The sequence below is a fragment of the Heloderma suspectum genome, chromosome 14, assembly GCF_057233095.1.
Source record: "Heloderma suspectum isolate Gila_16-S chromosome 14, 16-S_ref, whole genome shotgun sequence".
NCBI lineage: Eukaryota > Metazoa > Chordata > Lepidosauria > Squamata > Helodermatidae > Heloderma > Heloderma suspectum.
This window is the reverse complement of record NC_139471.1, coordinates 6,395,006-6,415,123: the sequence shown is the minus strand read 5'-3', so window position 1 is coordinate 6,415,123 and position 20,118 is coordinate 6,395,006. Positions and strand designations below refer to the sequence as shown.

The window sequence follows — 20,118 nt, the reverse complement described above, 5'->3', positions numbered from 1 at the left end:
CCAGTCACATGCTAGGGTGCAGAGGATTAGTGAAAGTTGCTGAAGGGTGGTATTTCTGCCAGCACAGACAGATTGGCAATTGCTCAGCACATAACTCTTTGTAAATAGGAGTGCATGAGCACCCTTTCCACCCTGCCTAACAGCAACAACAACCAACGAGGGGGGAGAAAAAGCTCAGCATGCATTAAAAGTGCGCATCCTCTATAATAATAAAAGAAGATATGTCTGTCTGTCCATGCCATAGCACCAAGACAGTGAAACCTTGACACCTGGAATGTGCCATGTATATTTTTAAAACACATTAATTCCCTTTAATTAAGTTAAAAGTGTCCACGTGGTTGACAGCTGCAGTAACATCTTCAGTCACTAGGGGGAAGATGTCCCTAACCAGCATATAGGTTTGCCATCCATACAGTCTGAAGCCAGAAACAAAACAGACTGGGGAGAAAACAAGCAAGCATCCCTTTAGCTTGTAGCCCCACCTAGTAAAATTGGTGCTTTAATTTTGATTTTAACTTCCAATTAACTTTCATCCAAAGGGACCCCCACCCCCGATATTTAAGCGAGAGACCAGCCAAGTATAGTGACCTACAAGGAGCTTGATAAATCTGCTATTTTTGCGGTCTGTCTGGGGTCAACACCATAGCAGTAGGGTTGCCAGGTGTCCTCTTTTACAGAGGACAGTCCTTTATTTCCAGGGCCTCGGGGGGATCGGCCTTTGTTTGAAGGCATCCTCTGTTTGAAAAGCTGTCCTGTCCAGTTGCAGTTTAAAAATAAAGAAGCATAAGAACTGTTGCCCATGGACAGTTAGGAATTGAACAACAGACTGAACGGATGGGAACACAGGTCATCTGGTCATCGTCTTTCCCCACTATGGTGAGATGTATTTCATTTAAATTATAATGTCTAAATTTGCATCTATATGTGTAAATTAGCATATACACATTTTATGCAAATCAGTGTTCCTCTTTTGTCCTCTTTTTTATGATGTATTTCCTTCTCCCTCTTTTTTGCCAATTCAGAAGTGGCCACCCTCCATAGGACATAAGGCCCTGTCTCTTTCCCACCCAGCATAATTCCGAGACTCTTATAATTCAACACAGAGCAGGCAAAAATGGGAAGGGAGGAAAATAGAAGAAAGGGCAGAGCCATATAACAGAGGACCAGGAGCTGAGCCAGCAACAAGGGTCGGCACGGTGGGGCACCTGCCGAGGGCCCACACCCCAGCAGGGGCCCGGTGACAAGAGGCCGCTGGAGTTGCTCCTCCTCTTCCCCACTGCAACCAGCTTGTTCACCTTCCTCTTGCTCTGGCCCAGGCAATGGTGGTGGTGAGAAGGGGGAGCAGGAGATGCCACAGCCGACTTGCTCACTGGCTCTCTGCCTGCCAAGCAAGCAAGTGGCAGCAACGATGATGAAGAGGAGGAGAAGGAGCAAGAACAGCTGGTGACCATGGCGGTGAGAAGGTGGATTCACTCAGGGAGGGGCTGCATGGAGGGTGTCTTGCCCAAGGGGTCTCAAAAGCCAGGATCCGGCACTGAGCAGGAGACTTTCAGTCTGCTGGGGGTAACAGAGCAGGAGGAACGAAGGACTGTCACAACCAGATATATTAGGATGCTGAAAGCAGAAATATGGCTTCGATTTCAGTGGGACTGTGGATCCATTCTAGGTTTCAGTCAGAACCAGCCCGAACTCCAAAGGAGCTATCCAAGGTGCTGAACCCCACCCCCACCCTGATAGGTCTAGCACCTTGGATAGCTCCTTTGGGGTCCTGGCTGGTTCTGACTGAAACCCAGAATGGATTCACAGCCCCACTGAAATCAGAGCCACTGGTTTGGGGGTAAGGATGAGGACAACTCCATTTGCCATGTGAGACAAACAGGCGTTCAGCGATTGACAAGCAAACGTTCGGATACCTTGGCAAAAGACTTCTTTGCAACCGAGCACAACAGTCAAAAGACTCCTGTCAGGCAATGAGCGTTTCTCCCCAAACGTGCCTCTTGTTACCTGGAAAAGCTCTGGCAGGTTTTTAAAAAAAGAATCCAGAGAGAGTAATTAAGGAATCACCCACTGTATCAACTTTTGCGGAATGGTTCTGGGCTCCAGAATATGATGCCTACTGGGGATCTGATGCATGCTCACAGCCTGATCCTTCCAAAAAAACAAATAGCTGAACTTTAACACACTCACACACACACCCCTGCACACTCAAGTCTTTGGCATGTCCTCCATTTCTTAGAAGGAGAGATGTGATATTTTAGAACCCAGCTGACAAGCAGAGCTCAGGTGATCTTTCCACTCTTGTTAAGTCAGGCAATAAAAGTCTGTATTTTTACTGAAACAGTCAGCATTCGATATATGTATTACACACTGGGTTGGCACACGTTTGGTGGCTTCTTTTTGAAGGTGATGCTTTCTACTCTTTGGATGTAACAGCAGAACTGTGTTGGCAGGGACACTCCGGCAGGTCATCCAGTTCTGCTGCTCCATGTTTAATAACGAAAGTTTTCAAGGGAACGTGTGGATATGTCAAAGACACAGCCTAGCAAGGAAAAATAGAGGTGTGGGGAGAAGGATCATAGGATAACACAAAAAGGAGGAAGACTCCTTAGAATAAATTCTATTATGGCTGCTGGTCGAATATCCAGATTGCTGGTTTATAGTCCAGGATGGTGGTCGGCTGATGTTTCATCAAGGGGAGCTCATGATCAGGTCTTCTTACAGCTGGAAATCTCTCTGTGTTTTTAAATGAGTTTCCCATCAGAACTTGAAGATAAGTGATGCTCCTTCTCTAAGAGCCTTTCTAAATTAAGCTTTTATTGTTCGCTCATGATTGTTCACGCATGGTAGTTTGCAGATCCTTTACCCGTCGTCGTCCTCCTCCAGGGCCACTCCCATGCTTTACAGCCATTATCTGTTCTTTTTCCTAATGAGGAAAGTCTGGTATTATTTAGAAATGGAGGAATGAGAGTCTCATGTAATTGTGCAATTTCGCTATACCACAGCACCATCTAATGGTTATATAATGATACATATAGTTAGGCAGAGAAAGAAACACCCCAGGAAAAAGCATATGTGAAGGAGCCAATCATAATCCTGCAAAGAATCCAGAAGCAGAAGCTTTGGTAAAGGTGTGAGATAAAAGCCTCCTATAGAAATGCCCTAAGTAAGGATAAGGGGCCTCACGATGCATATGTGGGTGAAAAACAGTGGTTAGCAGTTTCAAAGATGGGAAAAGGCAGCGAGAGGGAGGGAACATGTACATATATTTGTAAATAATGCAAATATTACAAAAGTGACTTTTCCGGGCTGTTACCCACAGCTAACCTAAACCCAGCAGTGCTGCTCCTGAAGTAAGGAGTGCACAACAATGCATACAGCATAATCCTGTGCATGTTATTATTTCTTGGTTTACAGTTCCATCAGCGTCTCTGGTGCTTTGCAGAGTACAGGAGGATAGGTCCCTGTTCCAAAGAGCCTACAGTCTAAAATTTGACACAGGGAAAACAGAAGAGGACGGGGAGGCAGGGAAATAATGTTCCAGAGTGGGCATTGAATCTCTTTCAGCCAGAGGACCAAATTCCATTTTTGGAGATGCTCTCGGCAGCCGCGTTCCTGGGGTGGGTGGGGCTGAAGGTAAAAGGAGCAGAGCCAAAGGCAAAAAGGGTGAGGCCAAAAATACCAGCATATTTGTGCGTAAAGGTCTTCCTGCCAGTAACCAAACCTTACAAGAGGCATTGCAACCATTTAGAATGGAGGTGAGAAACTGCACAGAAGCCAAGAAACCATGAAACTATTGGTGAGTGAGGGAAATGGCAGTGGAGGCTGGTGGCTCTGGTTTTGGTGGGGCAGTAAATCCATTCTCGGTTTCAGCCAGAACTCTATGGGTGTAAGGATTGCATAAAATCCATTCCATCTGTGTTTCGCAGATTGTCAGATGACCTTTGTTCCATCATCTGCCCATCAGCAGAATTAGCTTTTTTTTAGCTTCCAAATGTGCATAGATGCAAATTTGCACCAATGCGAATTTGCGCAAATTCGTATGTGCAAAACACTCCAATTCCCCCCAAATATACATTTTCACACTATAGCCTGTGGGGAGAAATGTGCATTTTTGGACAGGGTATTTTTTTTTTTATTTTTACGTATTTTTCTATAACAGATTTGCGCAAAATACCCAAAGGTTAGAAAAATGGTCTGCAAGTCTGTGGCATCCAGCCAAGAGGGGACAAGCCAGTCTGCTGTGAGATTCACAGGTTGGATTCATAAAAATCCAAACTCATTTGGTTCCATTGCAGATTTCTCCAACATCCCTAACAACCACCGACAAGTGGGGGTTGGATTACGGCACAGGTGCCCAGAGGTGCCCAGCAGGTTCTGCAAGCTATGGTGGTTTAAATAAGTAATTATTTAAATAAAGAAGTCAACAATCTAAAAAAACAATTATTTAAGCCACTGTGGGTCAGTATGATTGTGCAAACCAGGTCAGTACATCTCACTATCATGTGGAAGATGTGACCGGGTCGCCGGTCTGCCCACGGCATGGTCAGTGTGCTGTTCAGAGGCTCTTAAGTGTTGATGGGTTCTTTATCTTTAAACCAGACTTGGACAGGACATCCCTTCAATCAGAGCGGCCTTCTCCAACTCCCAGCATTCCTGGCAATTGGCCATTCTGGCTGGGGCAGATGAGAGCTGAAGTTCAAAACAGTTGGGGGGCATCAGGCGGAAATAGAGGATACCTTCAAATAGAGGGCGGTCCTCTGGCGACCCTTCAAATCGAGGACTCCATAAAAGAGGCCACATGGGCACCCTACATCTGTCTGTATAACGTCAAGTACAGTTCAGAACTTCTCTTTCCCACCACCCTCCCCTCTCGAGAATTCCCCAAGACTTGCGTGGGATGGAATAAAGAAGAGAAAGGAAGACCAGGATAGGGGACAGAAAAAGAGGAAAACAAGAACGGTGATTGTTAATGAATGGGGGGGAGAAAGAATCTCCCAAGCCAAGTGGCTCCTTTCAGAGGCCTTTTGGGTGTGGAGCTTTGCACATACCTTAACCAGCTTTGGACCCAACCCTATGCATGTGTAGACAGAAAACAGTCCTAACATGCTGACTGGGGAATGCTGGCAACTGTAGGACTTTTTTGCTGTCTAAACACACATAGGATTGCACCCTTGATGAGGTCAGCTGGAGGAGGGCTTTTCCTTGCTTTTCTAAAACTGAAAAACCTAATGAAAAGCCCCGCCATGACGCACTCCACATGCAACTTTCCCACCACTTCCTGGAACTTGGCATCACATGGTTCTTCTAGCTGTCCTTCTGGTATAATCTGCTGCCTACAATTACATGAGAGAAGTGAAAGGTGGAGAGAGAAAAGAAGTTTGTGGAAGCTAATTAAATCCTTTGCTGTGCCGAACCCCAAATTTCCATGCTGAGGCCGTAAAATCAGGCATGGTGTGAACTGCTAGTATTTAGGCTCCATCAGTGGGCATGTAGGGAGCAGAAAGCAGCTTATAAGAAAAAGATCTAATCTGCACGTAATTCTAAAGCTCAAACATGGAATGTTCAGAGCAGGGGGAATCAGCAGATACATTAGAACAGGGGTGCACAGCCTTTTCAGACCTGAGGGCCACATGGCTCAGGAGTCAGGGGCCACACACACACACATATCCATATGGACACATAATCACATGCACACACACACACATCTCAGCAATCCCGATCCAGATCACTCTTTCCTCACTGCTAAAAGAACTGTGGAACTCCCTGCTGAGGGAAGTTAGGTTGGCTCCGTCTCGGCTGTCCTTCAGCCTGCAGGACACATCCCATCACTGGCAAGATGAACTATTGGAATGCACAGAGTATTTTTCTTATCAGGTTTGGCAAACGGTTTTGTTGTTGCTGTTGCTGTAACATATTAGGGATGTAGAAGCAGTTGTAAAGCATGGAACAGCAGTGTGTGTGTCGAGGAGGAGAAATGGCTGCTTGACAAGCAAAGTAACACACATGTCTGGCTAAAGTCCCCACTTGCCACCATAAGACCATTAAGTCCAGGGCCTAAAATTACCTCACTGCACCACTGCTCCAGGATCACAGGCTGAACAAACCCTTCACCGGTAGTGCAGTGGTCAGTTTTGGAGTGCAGGTGCTCATCATGACAGCCCCTCTAGCCACGCCCCCAAGAAGAGTCCAAAATTGCAGGCAGCTGCGTTGATCCAGATCAACAAACCAATTGCAGAAGTTTTCATCTCCTCCAAGAGCAGGTCTTCTGTGAAGCGAGTAGGACTTCATTGCCCAGTCAAGACTGAGCCATGCCAAAATACTTTCCAACAAGAAACCATATTTTGCTGCTGGGAAAAGTCCTTTCTTCCCCAGGTACTGTGTGGATTGCAGCTAAGCAATCCCCAGGGAAGCCTGAGGGTGGGTGGCGGATGACGTCAGCGTCGCTGCTGGTAAAAAAAGTGCCAGTCCTGCACCCCTGTGAGCCCCAGTTGCGTTACACCAATGCCCTTTAAATGGGGGTGCCCGTGGCTGAACCAGAGACCTTCCGCTTGCAAAAAATGTGCTCTCCCACTGCCTGCTTGCCCTTCTGGGATCTTGACAGAAACGGGGAGCAGCTTCTTGAATAAAGAAAAGCCGCCCTTCACCGTTTGAAGGAAAGGCCCATTTTTAAAAGTGTCTTTTCCGTTCCCTCTTACAGGAAAACACCAGAAAGAAAACAAGCCTGCAGATCTAAACCTCCATACATTGAACTCTTCCAGCCTCCCCAGATAAAACAGGCCCCCACCAATTTTGGTTGATTAACCAGCCGATTAACCCTTGCTGTTTCCGCCAAGTATGAGATGACCTTTGGCCCCGCGCGCCTGTGCAATCCAAAATGCGCGTGCCACTCCCGCATACACTGGGCACATTTCTCCCCCCGCTGCCCCCATGAGCGCGGCTCCGCTGCGGACCGAGTTAACATCTGTTTCTCCAAATACCTGCTCCCGTTTCCTGCAACTTGTCACGGCATTTGTTGACAACCCTATTGAAAGGGCCTCTCAATGTGACAGAGACTGATCTTTCACTCACAGTTTATGAAAGGGAGGGAGTTTGAAGGGAAATGTGTGTTTGTGGGGGGATTGGGAGGGGCAGAGGACCCATCAATACCAGGGATTGAAAAAAGGCACCCTTAGCCACCACCATCGGCTGATGAGACACCTCACCTGGGCCCCCAGCGCACTGTCTCCAATTAAATCAAAATGGTTTGTTTTTAATGGTCTTTTACACTGACAAGTGGGCTATCATTTCGGGCCTCGGTAGCTGTCAGAGAGCCGAGGCAAATTCTCCGTTGATAATGCCCAATGGTTCCAATTAGGCGCCGGGGCCGCTCCTGGAGCGCTAACGATTCCCCAGCCTCTCCCTAGCCCCCTTCGGCGCTCGCCGTTTCGTCTTGCCTCCTCCTCCTCTGCCGCAAATTACTGACACAAAACGGAGGCGCCCCGGCGTCTCCTCACCGCACCAGGCCCGGGCCTGTAGGGCTTAATGAGGCGATGGAAGGTGTGTTTTTTTCTCACAGCTTTTTCGCTAAATTCTTTTCTTGTTTGACAGCTGCTCGAGTGTTGACCTTATAAAAGATTTAGTGTTTCTCATTATTTTCTGCCAAGCATCGCAAGTGATGGCTTCCGCAGATATCATTTGCATCTGGGTAGGTGAGTGTATACATATATGGAGAGATGTACGACAGGGTGTACACCTGGGTGGGTGTGCATTTTGGGGTGCTTCCTCCCTCACCGGAAGGATCATCCACCAGGGTAGTGGCATAGTTTCCCGCTCAAATAGAGGCTTGGCTTTGTTCAACTCCTGCAGGGTACACAATTATAGACAGATTTGCTGGAGAAGAAACTCAAATGAGTATGGGCTTAAAAGGAATAAAAACGAAAACCTCACAACAAGCGTAGGCCTCAAGCACTCATGATCAGTATGTATATTCAGAAAAAAACAGATGGTACTGCCCTTCAGGAAGCAGGAAGGAGAAATTGCCATGGTGTAATGGACCCAGAGCTCACAGCAACGACACTTTTTGGTTAGCAGGGTTGCTGACTTACACTTGGTCACATGATTGGGCAGCCATGGTGGGTTGTGATATGTGCAGGCAACCATTTTGAATATTCAGTGCCTGGCCACGGCTTGTTGTGTCATGCAGACTCGGAGACCATGATTTATGCGAGGTTTAAACAACCCTCACATACCACTTGGTTTTTTTGTTGGGAACACCGGGAACTTTCCCAGTATTTCGAACACTGGGAACTTTCTTTGCACATTTTCCTTTCTCAGGTTCCATAATTTGTGCAAATTTCTGAGCAATTTGAACAAATTATGGCACAATTTTTACAAAGTATGGCTGAATTTGCACAAATTTGGCTATAATTTGCACAAATTCAGCCGTAATGTGCACAAATTGCTCAGAAATTTGTACAAATTGTGGAACCTGTGAAAGAAAAATGTGCAAAATTCCCGGAAAATCCATGAACTGGCCCAACTCACAGCAGACCAAGTCTGGCTCTGCAGCAGGAACCGGAACAAAGTCTGGAGGGTCCAAACTAGGAAAACTTGACAAACTCCACCACGCAAATGGATTTGTCTGACACCCCTAGTTAGATGGGCTCAGAGGCCTGTCTAATGCAAACAGGCTTTTTGGAGGATAAAAAGGTAAAGGTAAAGGTGTCCCCAACCAGTTGTGTCCGACTCTAGGGTGCGGTGCTCATCCCCGTTTCTAAGCCGAAGAGCCAGCACTGCCCAAAGACGCTTCCATGGTCATGTGGCCGGCATGACTGAACACCGAGGTGCACAGAACGCTGTTACCTTTCCCGCCGAGGCGGTACCTATTTATCTACTTGCAATTTCTTGCTTTCAAACTGCTAGAGAGCCTTAAAAAACATCTGCCATTCCTCCCACCTTGCTGGACTCTTGCTGGCAGAGTGCTGGATCCACTGAGCATTCAGATACCAGAGCCTTCTGTCAGCTGGGCATCTGTCCCATAGCATTGTACCCTAAATGTGTTTTCTCCCCAAAATATGAATTTTAAAATCAGTGGAAGCTGGTAGCTCAGATTTCAGGGAGCTGTGAATCCATTCTGGCCAGAGCTGTCCCAGTTATCAAGAGGCACATTTGGGGAAAAACGCTCATTGCCTAACAGGACTCTTTGATTGTGGGGCTCGGTTGCAAATGAAGTCTTTTGCCAAGCTATCCGAACATTTGCTTGTCAGTCGCTGAACATCTGTTTGTCTCATATGGTAAGTGGAATTGTACTCATCTTTACCTCCAAACCAGTGGAGACTGGAGGCTCCGATTTCGGTGGTGCTATGAATCCATTCTGGGTTTCAGTCAGAACCAACCAGAACTCTAAAGGAGCTATCCAAGATGCTGGACCTATTTTGGAGATCAGTTTCAGCACCTTGGCTAGCCCACTGAAAACTGGAGCACCAGCCTCCACTGTTTAAAGCAGTTTTGATACTTTTTTAAGGTGCAAATTCATAGAATCATAGAATCATAGAATAGTAGGGCTGGAAGGGGCCTACAAGGCCATCGAGTCCAACCCCCAGCTCAAGGCAGGAATCCAAGCCAGAGCATCCCTGACAGATGGCTGTCCAGCCTCGTCTTGAACGCCTCCAGCGTGGGGGAGCCCACCACCTCCCTAGGTAAGTGGTTCCACTGTCGTACTGCTTTAACAGTCAGGAAGTTTTTCCTGATGTTCAGCCAGAATCTGGCTTCCTGTAACTTGAGCCCATTATTCCGTGTCCTGCACTCTGGGATGATCAAGAAGAGATCCTGGCCTTCTCCTCTGTGACAACCTTTCAAGTACTTGAAGAGTGCTATCATATGTCCCCTCAGTCTCCTCAAGGCTAAACATGCCCAGTTCTTTCAGTCTCTCTTCATAGGGCTTTGTTTCCAGTCCCCTGATCATCTTTGTTGCCCTCTTCTGAACCCTCTCCAGTTTGTCTGCATCCTGCTTAAAGTGTGGTGCCCAGAACTGGACACAGTACTCCAGATGAGGCCTAACCAGTGCTGAGTAGAGGGGAACTGGTACTTCCCGGGATTTGGAAGCTATGCTTCTATGAATGCAGCCCAAAAGAGCATTTGCCTTTTTTGCAGCCACATCACATTGTTGGCTCATATTCAGCTTGTGATCGACAACAATTCCAAGATCCTTCTCTCTTGTAGTGTTGTTGAGCCACGTATCCCCCAACGTGTAACTGTGCATTTGGTTTCTTTTTCCTAGGTGCAGAACTTGGCATTTGTCCCTATGAAATGTCATTCTGTTGTTTTCTGCCCAGCGCTCCAGTCTATCCAGATCACTTTGAATTTTGTTTCTGTCTTCCAAAGTATTAGCTATCCTGCCCAATTTTGTGTCATCTGCAAATTTGAATTGTGTCAGAACATTCAGGGGAGTGTGGAAGGTAGTGTATAAGTATTGGATCAGGTCAGATCATATCAAAATTAGCCAAGATTGAATTCCTCAAGCATTTCATTTCATTTCATTTTTCATTTCATTTCATTTCTATACCACCCAATAGCCGAAGCATCCCTGGAACAGTGCCTAGACCAGCCTTTCCCCAACCCGGTGGCCTCTGGATGATTTGGACTTCAAGTCCTATCAGCCCCAGCTAGCATGGCCAATGGACAGGAAACCTGGGAGCTGACGACTAAAACATCTGGCAGGCAGCTAAAAAAAAGATATTTTAAAGTAGGAAAAAGTACAGAAAGGGGCAATTAAAATAATCAAGGAGCTGGAGCATCTCCCCTACGAGGGAAGGCTACAACAGCTGGGATTGTTGCGCCTGGAGATATGACAGAGGTGTACAGAAATATGGCTGGTGTGGAGAATGTGGACAGGGGGACATTTTTCTCCCTCTCTCATAATAGTAGAACCCAGTAGGATCATCCCATGAAGCTGCTTGGTGGGAGATTCAGGACAGACCAAAGGAAGGGCTTCTCCACACAGTGCAGAGTTAAACTGTAGGCTTCGCTACCACAAGATGTAGTGATGGCCACCAACTTGGATGGCTTTAAAAGGGGACTGGACAAATTCCTGGAGGATGCTATCAATGGCTACTGGTCCTGATGGCTGTGTGGTACTTCCACTGCCAAAGACAGTATGGCTATGTTCCCCAGTTGCTAGGGAACATGGTGGGAGGGTGCCCTTGCACTCCTGTCCTGCTTGTGGACTCCCCACAGGCAGCTGGTTGGCCAGTGTGTGAACAGCACGCTGGATGAGATGGACCTCGGTCTGATCGAGCAGGGCTCTTCTCATTGTCTTATGTTCCTAATCCACAGTGTCTCCACTTAAAGGGATAAAGTACCAGTGCATGTACCAAGTAGATGGGGAGATGTTTCAGTTTCACATGAGGGTTAGGGTTGCACTTCAGGTTAGAGTTAGGGTTGGCATGGCACGGGTCCCTGTGCAGGAACTGGGCCCACAGTAAAGACTAGCTGGGCCAGACAGGCTGAGTGGTCCAGCAGGACAGCTTGCCGACTGTCTTTGATAGGGAGATGTTACAGTTTCACTTCAGGGTTAGAGTTAAACCTCTGGAGCATATCAGCCTTCTGTTTTTGCCTACCCAGTGCTGGAACAGCATTGTTCCTCAGCTCCTGTGCCTCGTACCTTGCTTTCTGGGCCTGGCCTTGCCATTGCCCTTCTGTGCTACTGACCCTCGGACTCCCGTCTGACTCTGCTTCTTGTCTTTGTATGGCAACTCCCTGCTTACCTGTGCTTTGATCTTTGCTTGTGTCTGGACCACGCCTGCCTTTGCCTGTTCCCATACTGGGCTGGAACCTTTGTGCATGCCCATTTGCCTGTTTTGTTGCCTTGCCATTTGGATTGCCCTAACGCTGGCTCTGATTCGGCTATAGCAAGACAAAAACAAAGGAAACCTTATACCACATCAGACGCTCATGCTCAGTATTGCCTGCGGAGATTGGGAGCAGCTCTCCAGGGTTTCCAGCAGGGCTTTTTTCCCAGTCCGACCTGAATCTGGCAGGGGTTGAACCCAGCAACTTTTGCATGGCACGATGGTCACTCCCTAAGCAGCATTTACTCCACACAGTAAACAGCCTTCCCTTCACCAATACGGAGTTTAGAAGCAGGACGTGGGGAGATTAGGGGTTGTCAGTTCTGATGCAGACTTCAGTCACCTCCTGTCTGATAGAGACCTCTAACCTCCATTTGCCCTCGCTGCGGCTTTAATGACTGACCTGGGATTAATCCATACTTCTCAAGTGCCCCATGTAATGAGATCTTTTAAAAAAGAAGAAGGGAGAGGAGGAGAAGGAAACAATGACGAAATATCTCTCCAGTGCCGAGACTAGCAATGTTTATGCCTGGGACCTGCCTTCTGCTCCCAGGGACCAGAACACACAAATTCAAAGCAAAACTTATCTGGCAGGTCTCACATGGAGAGTATTACATGGGAACTTACCTCTGGACTGACCATGGAGGGGAGTGATGGGCGAACTCAGGGGCAAGTCAAGAACGGCTGTGGACTGCAGGTGCTGAAAGTCCAAATTATTGTGTAAAGCCAACAAGCACTGCTGGCTGGTGCTGTCTAATCAGCACATTCTGGACAGGGCCACGGAGTTTTCACCTCCTCTCCCCTAGCAACATTCAGTGACTGAACGTGTTTTACTGTGCTAGGCTAGAATAGCACTGTTCCATCTGGCCAGCTGCCCTTTCTAAGCCTCTGGGCATCTTGATGGTGGGCTTTTCATCTTGGAAACATGCCTGTTGATTCCACACTGAAAATAAAACATCCTGGGCCCAGTGCTCCTCAGCATTTTTATTAATGACTTGGAGGAGGAGGTGCAGGGAATGCTTATCAGATTTGTAGATGACACAAAATTGGGTGGTATAGCTAATACCTTGGAAGACAGAAACAAAATTCAAAGTGATCTTGATAGGTTGGAGTGCTGGGCAGAAAACCACAGGATGACATTTAATAGGGATAAATGCCAAGTTCTGCACCTAGGAAAAAGAAACCAAATGCACAGTTTCAAGACAGGGGATACTTGGTTCAATGATACTACAAGAGAGAAGAACCTTAGAATAGTTGTAGATCACAAGCTGAATATGAGCCAACAATGTGATGTGGCTGCAAAAAAAAAAGGCAAATGCTATTTTGGGCTGCATTAATAGAGGTATAGCTTCCAAATCCTGGGAAGTACCAGTTCCCCTCTACTCAGCACTGGTTAGGCCTCATCTGGAGTACTGTGTCCAGTTCTGGGCACCACATTTTAATAAGGATGCAGACAAGCTGGAGAGGGTTCAGAGGAGGGCAACAAAGATGATCAGGGGACTGGAAACAAAGCCCTATGAGGAGAGACTGAAAGAACTGGGCATGTTTAGCCTTGAGAAGAGAAGACTGAGGGTAGATAGGATAGCACTCTTCGAGTTCCTGAAAGGTTGTCACAGAGAAGAAGGCCAGGATCTCTTCTCGATCATCCCAGAGTGCAGTACACACTGGAGGCATTCAAGACGAGGCTGGACAGCCATCTGTCAGGGATGCTGTGACCTAGATTCCTGCACTGAGCAGTGAGTTGAACGCGGTGGTCTTATAGGCCCCTTCCAACCCTACTATTCTATAATTCTATGATCATGTCATTCCATGTTAATTTTAGTCACTGTCCCTATATGACACGGCCTTTGAGGCCCATTCTGAACCCTTTGTTGGCTGGTTTGAATACTTATCTCCCGCTTTTTAGCCCCAACAGATTCTCAAAGCAGCTTACAAAAGGTTCTCACAATACAACCACAGTCAAGTCTAATAAACATGAACAGAAACGACACGGTGTCCAGACTACACAAAATAATGGCAAAAGGCGGCTTCTGTTTTTATCAGAACATCAGGCTCTCTGTCACTGTCTTTCTCTATCTCTATGCTATTGTAAATAGGAAGAGTACAGAGACCAAAAGGTTATTTCGGAAAGAACAGTTTGGCTGCCAGATCAGAGTCAAAGTGTGGGGTTAAGCCATACAACAGTGTGAAAATACCCTGAGGGCAATTGCCAGGGCCGGCGTCGGGGATAGGCATGGTGGGGCACCTGTCAAGAGCCCGCACCCCAGCCAGGGGCCCACTGGCAAGAGGCCCCTGGAGTTGCTCCTCCTCTTTCCCACTGCAGCCTGCGTGTTCCCCTGCCTCTTGCTGTGGCCCAGGCGATGGTGGTGGTGAGAAGGAGGAGCAGGAGATGCCAGGGCCGGCCTCCTCCCTGGCTCTCTGCCTGCCAAGCAAGCAAGTGGCAGCCATGATGAGGAAGAGGAGAAGGAGCAAGGTGACCATGGCGGTGAGAAGGCCGACTCACTGAGGGAGGGGGCCCATTGAGGGTGTCTTGCCCAAGGGCCCTCCAAGACCTGGAACCAGCCCTGGCAATCACTCTCTGGATTTCTCCAGATATGAAGGAGAAACAGGGCAGCGAATCAAACCCTAAGCTCAGTGCCAGGAGGAACCTGTCCCGTAGTAACGCAGATGCAACAGAGAGACTGGCCGTGACGTGATCTTGAAGTAAAATGAAGTGGGGACCAGCTTTGAAAGAAGCCCAGGGTGCCGCTCATCCCTTGCTCCCGACAAGATCACGGACCAGTCTGGCTGATGCTTTTTAATGCAATTACTGGATAACTTTTTGTAATTTCCCTTAATTACATATTGGTGTCTGATCATTGTAAATGAATGAGACTCTTCGACTTGGTAGACTTAGATTTTGTAAGCGATATCGTGTACGGCAGCAGAGGAGAACCTTTGGGGGCTGTGGGCACATTTGGCAATGGGAGAAAATGTCCTGGGCACCACCACAAAATGGCTGCCATGGGTGGTATGGCAAAGGACAAGGAACCTGCCCAAAACACTGAGTACAATGCAGGGGTGGATCTGAGCCCCAGCATGCTACTTTGAACCCACAGTTTTCAGCCCCAACAGAAACCTGTTTCATAGCAATCCCAGCTGCCAGTAAGAAAATGTGTGTTTGTTTTTAACTGGGAGAGGTCGGGCACCGTGGCAGGTGCCAAGAAAGGTGCCTGAGGGTGCGTTGGTGCCCAGGAACACAATGTCCCCTAACCTTGGCGTAAGGCATGAATGAATAAAACAGTACGAAGGAAGTACGCGATCGTGACTTATGACATATCCAGAAATACATCAATGGATATTTCACAAGAACAGTGTAATGTTCCTTCGTCTATAGTCCATGGGTCAGCTGCCACATTTTATAGGGTGGCCATGTGTCCTCTTTTACAAAGGACAGTCCTCTATTTTCAAGGGGTCCTCTATCAGATGGGCTGTGTGGACCAAGACTGGTGTAAAGATAACAAACCATCCAAAGGAAGATCTGGGGCTTGAAGCTGCCCGTCGCCCACTGCTGGAGAGCAGGCTGAGCACGACACACAGGTCACCTGATCACAGCCTGCCACATGATGGCGAGATGTCCTGTATTTCCTTTTAAACTAGAATGATTATTTCTAAATCATTATTATAAATAAATCATTATTAATAATAATTCACAATTCACAATTAATTATCATTAATAATAATTATTATTAATGATAATTAATACTTATTATAAGTATTGATAATAATTATTAACCATCATTATTACTGTGGTTATTTTTAATAATTATTATTAATCATTATTCTAAATCATTATTTCTACATTATTTACGTATTTCCATTTAAACTAGAATGATTATTTCTAAATTTGCATCTCTACACAAACATTACAAGGTGCAAATTCTGCGGAAATTGATATCATCATCTTGGGTGACGCATGGCCTCCTTTGGGGCAATTCACATGTGGCCAGATACATGCTTTGGGCATGGGCTTTGTGCTTTCAAGCTGTGGTGCTGGAGAAGACTCTTACGAGACAGATTGTATGTAGTGTTCAAAGTGGGAGAGGGGAGGCCACTTCTTTTCAGGTGGATCGATAACTATCCCGGTTCTTTTCAAGCTAACATAATCGAGTCTGGCCTCAGAGCCCTCCCAATACATTTTGCTGCCTGAGGCAAAGAACAAAATGGTGCCTCATCCCATTCCATGTACAAAAGCCAACTAGACTGGCTGATGAATCTGTTTTCAACACTGGTGATGGGACACCATCCTCCACTTCTCCTGAACGGAGTAGGCTAACTTAGGAGGCACAGAGCAGACTGCGTGACACACAGGTCTCTCCTCCGACACCTTGCTGCCGCCTCCCAGCCCCTGCGAGCTGAGGCGACTGCTTCATTCTGCCTCATGGGAGGGCCGGCCCTGTCTGGCCTAGCCATTCCTCTTTCATTTTCTCCCACAGTGGGCACTGCTTTTATGCCAACATTTTCCCAATCTAGTGCCCTCCCTACGTATAAGGGGCTATACAACTCCCATCCTCCCTAGCCAGCATGGCCATTACTGACTGGTAATGATGGGAGTTGTTGTTCAACACATCTGGAGGGCACCAGCTGGCCCGCTGGATGTTTTGGACTATAGCTCCCAGCATTCCCAAGCATGCTGGCTGGGGCTGATGGGAGTCAAAGTCCAAAATATCTGGAGGGTGCCAGATTGGAAAAAGGCTACTTTAGAGCAAGAGTTGGGATTACATCCATCTTCAGTGGTGCCTCCCTCACCCATATGCTTCTGCATGCATTGAGCATGCCTCCTGACAAAGAAATCCAGACCAGGTCAGTGGCTCATACAGAGGTGCAACAGAGAGTTTCGTCTGCAGATGGTGCTCGGGAGCATCTAATTATTTTGTTTCTCCCTGCACGCTCCCAGGACTTTGGCAGCGCAAACCTAGTGAGCAGACAGTCTGGGAATTCCTGTTCTGCAAATGACATTAATATATCACTAACAGTGTCTGCTTAGCTCAGTGGGAGCTGAGGGAGATTGTCTAACCTGTTCACTGCCACCACCCCAAGCCTGCTTAGGCAGGCGCCTAATTATGGATTTAGACATCTAACTCAGAAAATGCCAACTGATCTCCTCTAATGAGATTGGAGGACTTAATACCCGGATGTCCACAATTATCTTTGCAGGTGGAGAGTTGTCTGCCAATCAGGAAAATTAGCCTTTGGTATCAGAGTCATTCATTAAGCCTCCTTTAGAAGGGCGGGAGAAGGGTCCCAAAGTGGACCAAAGGACTTAATCAACCATTCCCAAAGGGTGCAAAGCCTCGCGGGTAGGTTGGATGAGGAGAGCATGGTTGAAAGCAGGAAGGAGCGAGACGCCCTCTTAATTCTCTTGGACCTCTCAGAGGAAGCTGCCTTGCCAGGTGAGCGCTAGTCCAGCGCTTCAGAAACTCAGACCCCAGATCCAACTCCAGCCCACCTGGGGTCTGCCTGATGGCCACGCCCTCTTCCCCTGGCCATGCCCCTTTCCCCTGACCACAATTGTCAGGTATCGTCCTGGCTTTTGTGCTCTTTTTTCCCCCCATTCTGAAAAGATGAAATGCCATGTGTAAGACTTAGTTACTGCCAGTAAGAGCTTTCAGCTAAAATATGCTGGCATGGGTAGGGGGGTATTTTTGGCCCCACTCTTTTTCCTTCGGCCACCACCACCACTGGAATGTGGCCCCGAGAGCTCCTCCAAAATGGAATTTTGGAGGCCCGATTGGCACGCACACTGGTTTCATTTTGGCACCAAGTAAAAACATGCCTTTTTACCAAAGCCTTTGAGGGCCAAATGCATTCCCTAGACCAGCGCACTTTTTTGACTGTGTTATTGTTTTAGATTTTAATTGGTATTAGCTTGTTTAATCATTTAATATGTTTTTAGCTGTTTACATTATTTATTGTTTTGTACTGTTTAAATTGATCTTATCTGTATGCTGCCCTGAGATCTTAATGATATAGGGTGGGATACAAACATTTTAAATAAATAAAGGCCTCCCCACCCCATGCTCCAATGTCCCATGGCTAGACAGCCAAAATCAGCCATCCAGCTGCAAATGCAGGGTGGTTGGAGCATGCAGGAGACAATCCCCTCCGCGCTCCTCCCGCTGGGCATTGGATAGGCGGTCGCCTCCGAGTTCGGAGGTGGCCACCTGTCCCCAGAAGATTGCGCCCTGAGACCCATTTGCGTTGCATGAGCCCTCCTTCTGGCAGATGAATACTCCTAGACCTGGTTTGTCGGTATGGATCCACACAACTGCCTGCAATTTGAACTCTCTTTGGGGGCGTAGCTATGACCACTGTCGCAACGAGCATTTCAACAGTTACCACTACAGCACTGATTTTGACCAAACTGCTGTCTCCAGACTGTCTTCAGGGCTGACCCAGTCGTGTACAGCGCATTGTAGCAGTCTAACCTGGAGGTTACCAGATGACTGAGTCTGGGCTGCCAGTCCAGGCAGGGATGCAGCTGGTGATTGAGATTTTGTCTTCAGGAGGGCTTGCTCTTCAGAAGAGGCTTCCTCCAGTCGGAGCATGACAATATCTTTCTGGTGCCAGGCCAATAGTGGTTGTTGTTGTTGTTGTTTTAACCAAGTTTTTCTTTAACTCCTGTTGATCTGTTTTATTCTGGCTGGTGTTTCATTTTTATGCTGGTCCTTACCGCTTTTAGTATCGTATTGGTTTTATATATTTCATTGCTGTACGCCGCCTTTGGAAGGCTTCTGCCCTGAAAGGCAGCCAAGAAATATTCTAAATAAATAATGAAAATAAAATAATCTACAACTCCCAGCATGCCCCAGCCAGCATGGCTGGCAGGGGCACGCTGGGAGTTGTAGTCCAACTCATCTGGAGGCCACCAGGTTAGGGCCGACTCATGTATAGAGAAGATAGCACACCCAGAACACACACACATCTACACACATCTCTCCCTGTGTGACCATTCACTCCTTTCCCACTTCTGCTCATAGCAACTGACTTGTGACATGTCTGTGTCGTTCTCTCTAGGTCGGTCCACATCTCTCTACCTTCGAAGACCAGGATTCGTATAAGAGGGCAATTGAGGTCTTCCATTCGGAAATCCCCGTAAGGATTGGATCTCTTGCTCAGGGCATTTACACCACAGCCTGTTAAGAAGCACCTGGAGTTGTGGAGGAAGGGAAAATAAAGCACTTCATGCACAGTGCAAAGCATCTCCCTCCTATAGTGCGTAATTGCACATTTGCGTTCCAAGAGTGGGGAGCCTCCGTTTGTCTTTGTATGGTTGATTAAACTCATGATTGACTCAGCGCTTTGTCTCCACATTAGATATTCTCTTAATTAATTAATTTGCAGCAGTTTCACCCTGCTGTTCAGTTGATACGGCTCCTAGAGTGGTTTACATAAGATCAGTAACAAGCAAAGCAGTCCCTGCCCCACAAGCTTACAAATCAAAGCTGCGCGTTGTGCACTCCTGATCTAAGGGCTAAACTACATGTTATGTCATAGTCATGCTTTTTTTTTTTAAGAGCATCCTTAAACTGCACAGTTTTATTTTGAAGAAAAAGCAACTGCAGGGCCCTGATCCAGAACATACTCCCAATATAAATCAGGGCCCCATGCCAGGTCTCTGCCCTCAAATCCCCCTCCCCCTTTACTCCCCAAAGTGCTGATGACTGCAAACAGCACCTTCATGGGCAAATAGCAATGCAGAGCAGGGTGTCAGGAAACTGGTACAGACCCTGATCCGGATCAGGAGCACAGGAACATCTCCAGCGGGTTCTGCATCCAGCTGCAGACATGCTTTTCTGTTATCTCTCCCATTGGAGATGAGGGTATTTAAAGGCAATTAACCTTTGAACACCCTGCAAAGAACTGAGTGTTGCACAGAATTGAGGTGTGCATCTTGCAGGCAGGAGACCAGCTTACTTGTGAGTAGACACGCAGGGGCTTGGTATTTGGGATGCTCTTTGAAAGGGCTGCTGGGGTGGTTCTGTCCTGCTTACTTCTGAATAGACATGCAGAAGCCTTATCTCCTAGATAAAAGTCACCGGCCACCATACAACGAGATCTGTTCTCACGATCAAAGCGAAGGGATTCCTTAAGAATAAGTCATGATACCAAGGGAAACTTAGGAAGACCAAGAGAGGGACCACTCCACATCCCCTTCCAGAGGGCAGAACTAGATCTAATGGGTTGGCATTACACAAGGGTAGATTTCAGTTGAACATTACAAGAAACAAGTTGGCATTAAAAGCAATTC

At 47.2% G+C, this 20,118-nt stretch overlaps 1 protein-coding gene across 1 annotated transcript in view; it reads left to right on the top strand.

The window, feature by feature from the left end:
• CFAP77 (cilia and flagella associated protein 77) overlaps positions 1 to 19,166 on the top strand; it is a 51,746-nt gene extending 32,580 nt beyond the window's left edge. Inside the window, exon 6 of the mRNA XM_084821332.1 lies at positions 18,885 to 19,166. Coding sequence (XP_084677458.1) covers positions 18,885 to 19,010 — 126 coding nt within the window. The 3' untranslated portion in view covers positions 19,011 to 19,166. The remainder of the gene's footprint in view (positions 1 to 18,884) is intronic.
• Positions 19,167 to 20,118: the final 952 nt, after the last annotated feature.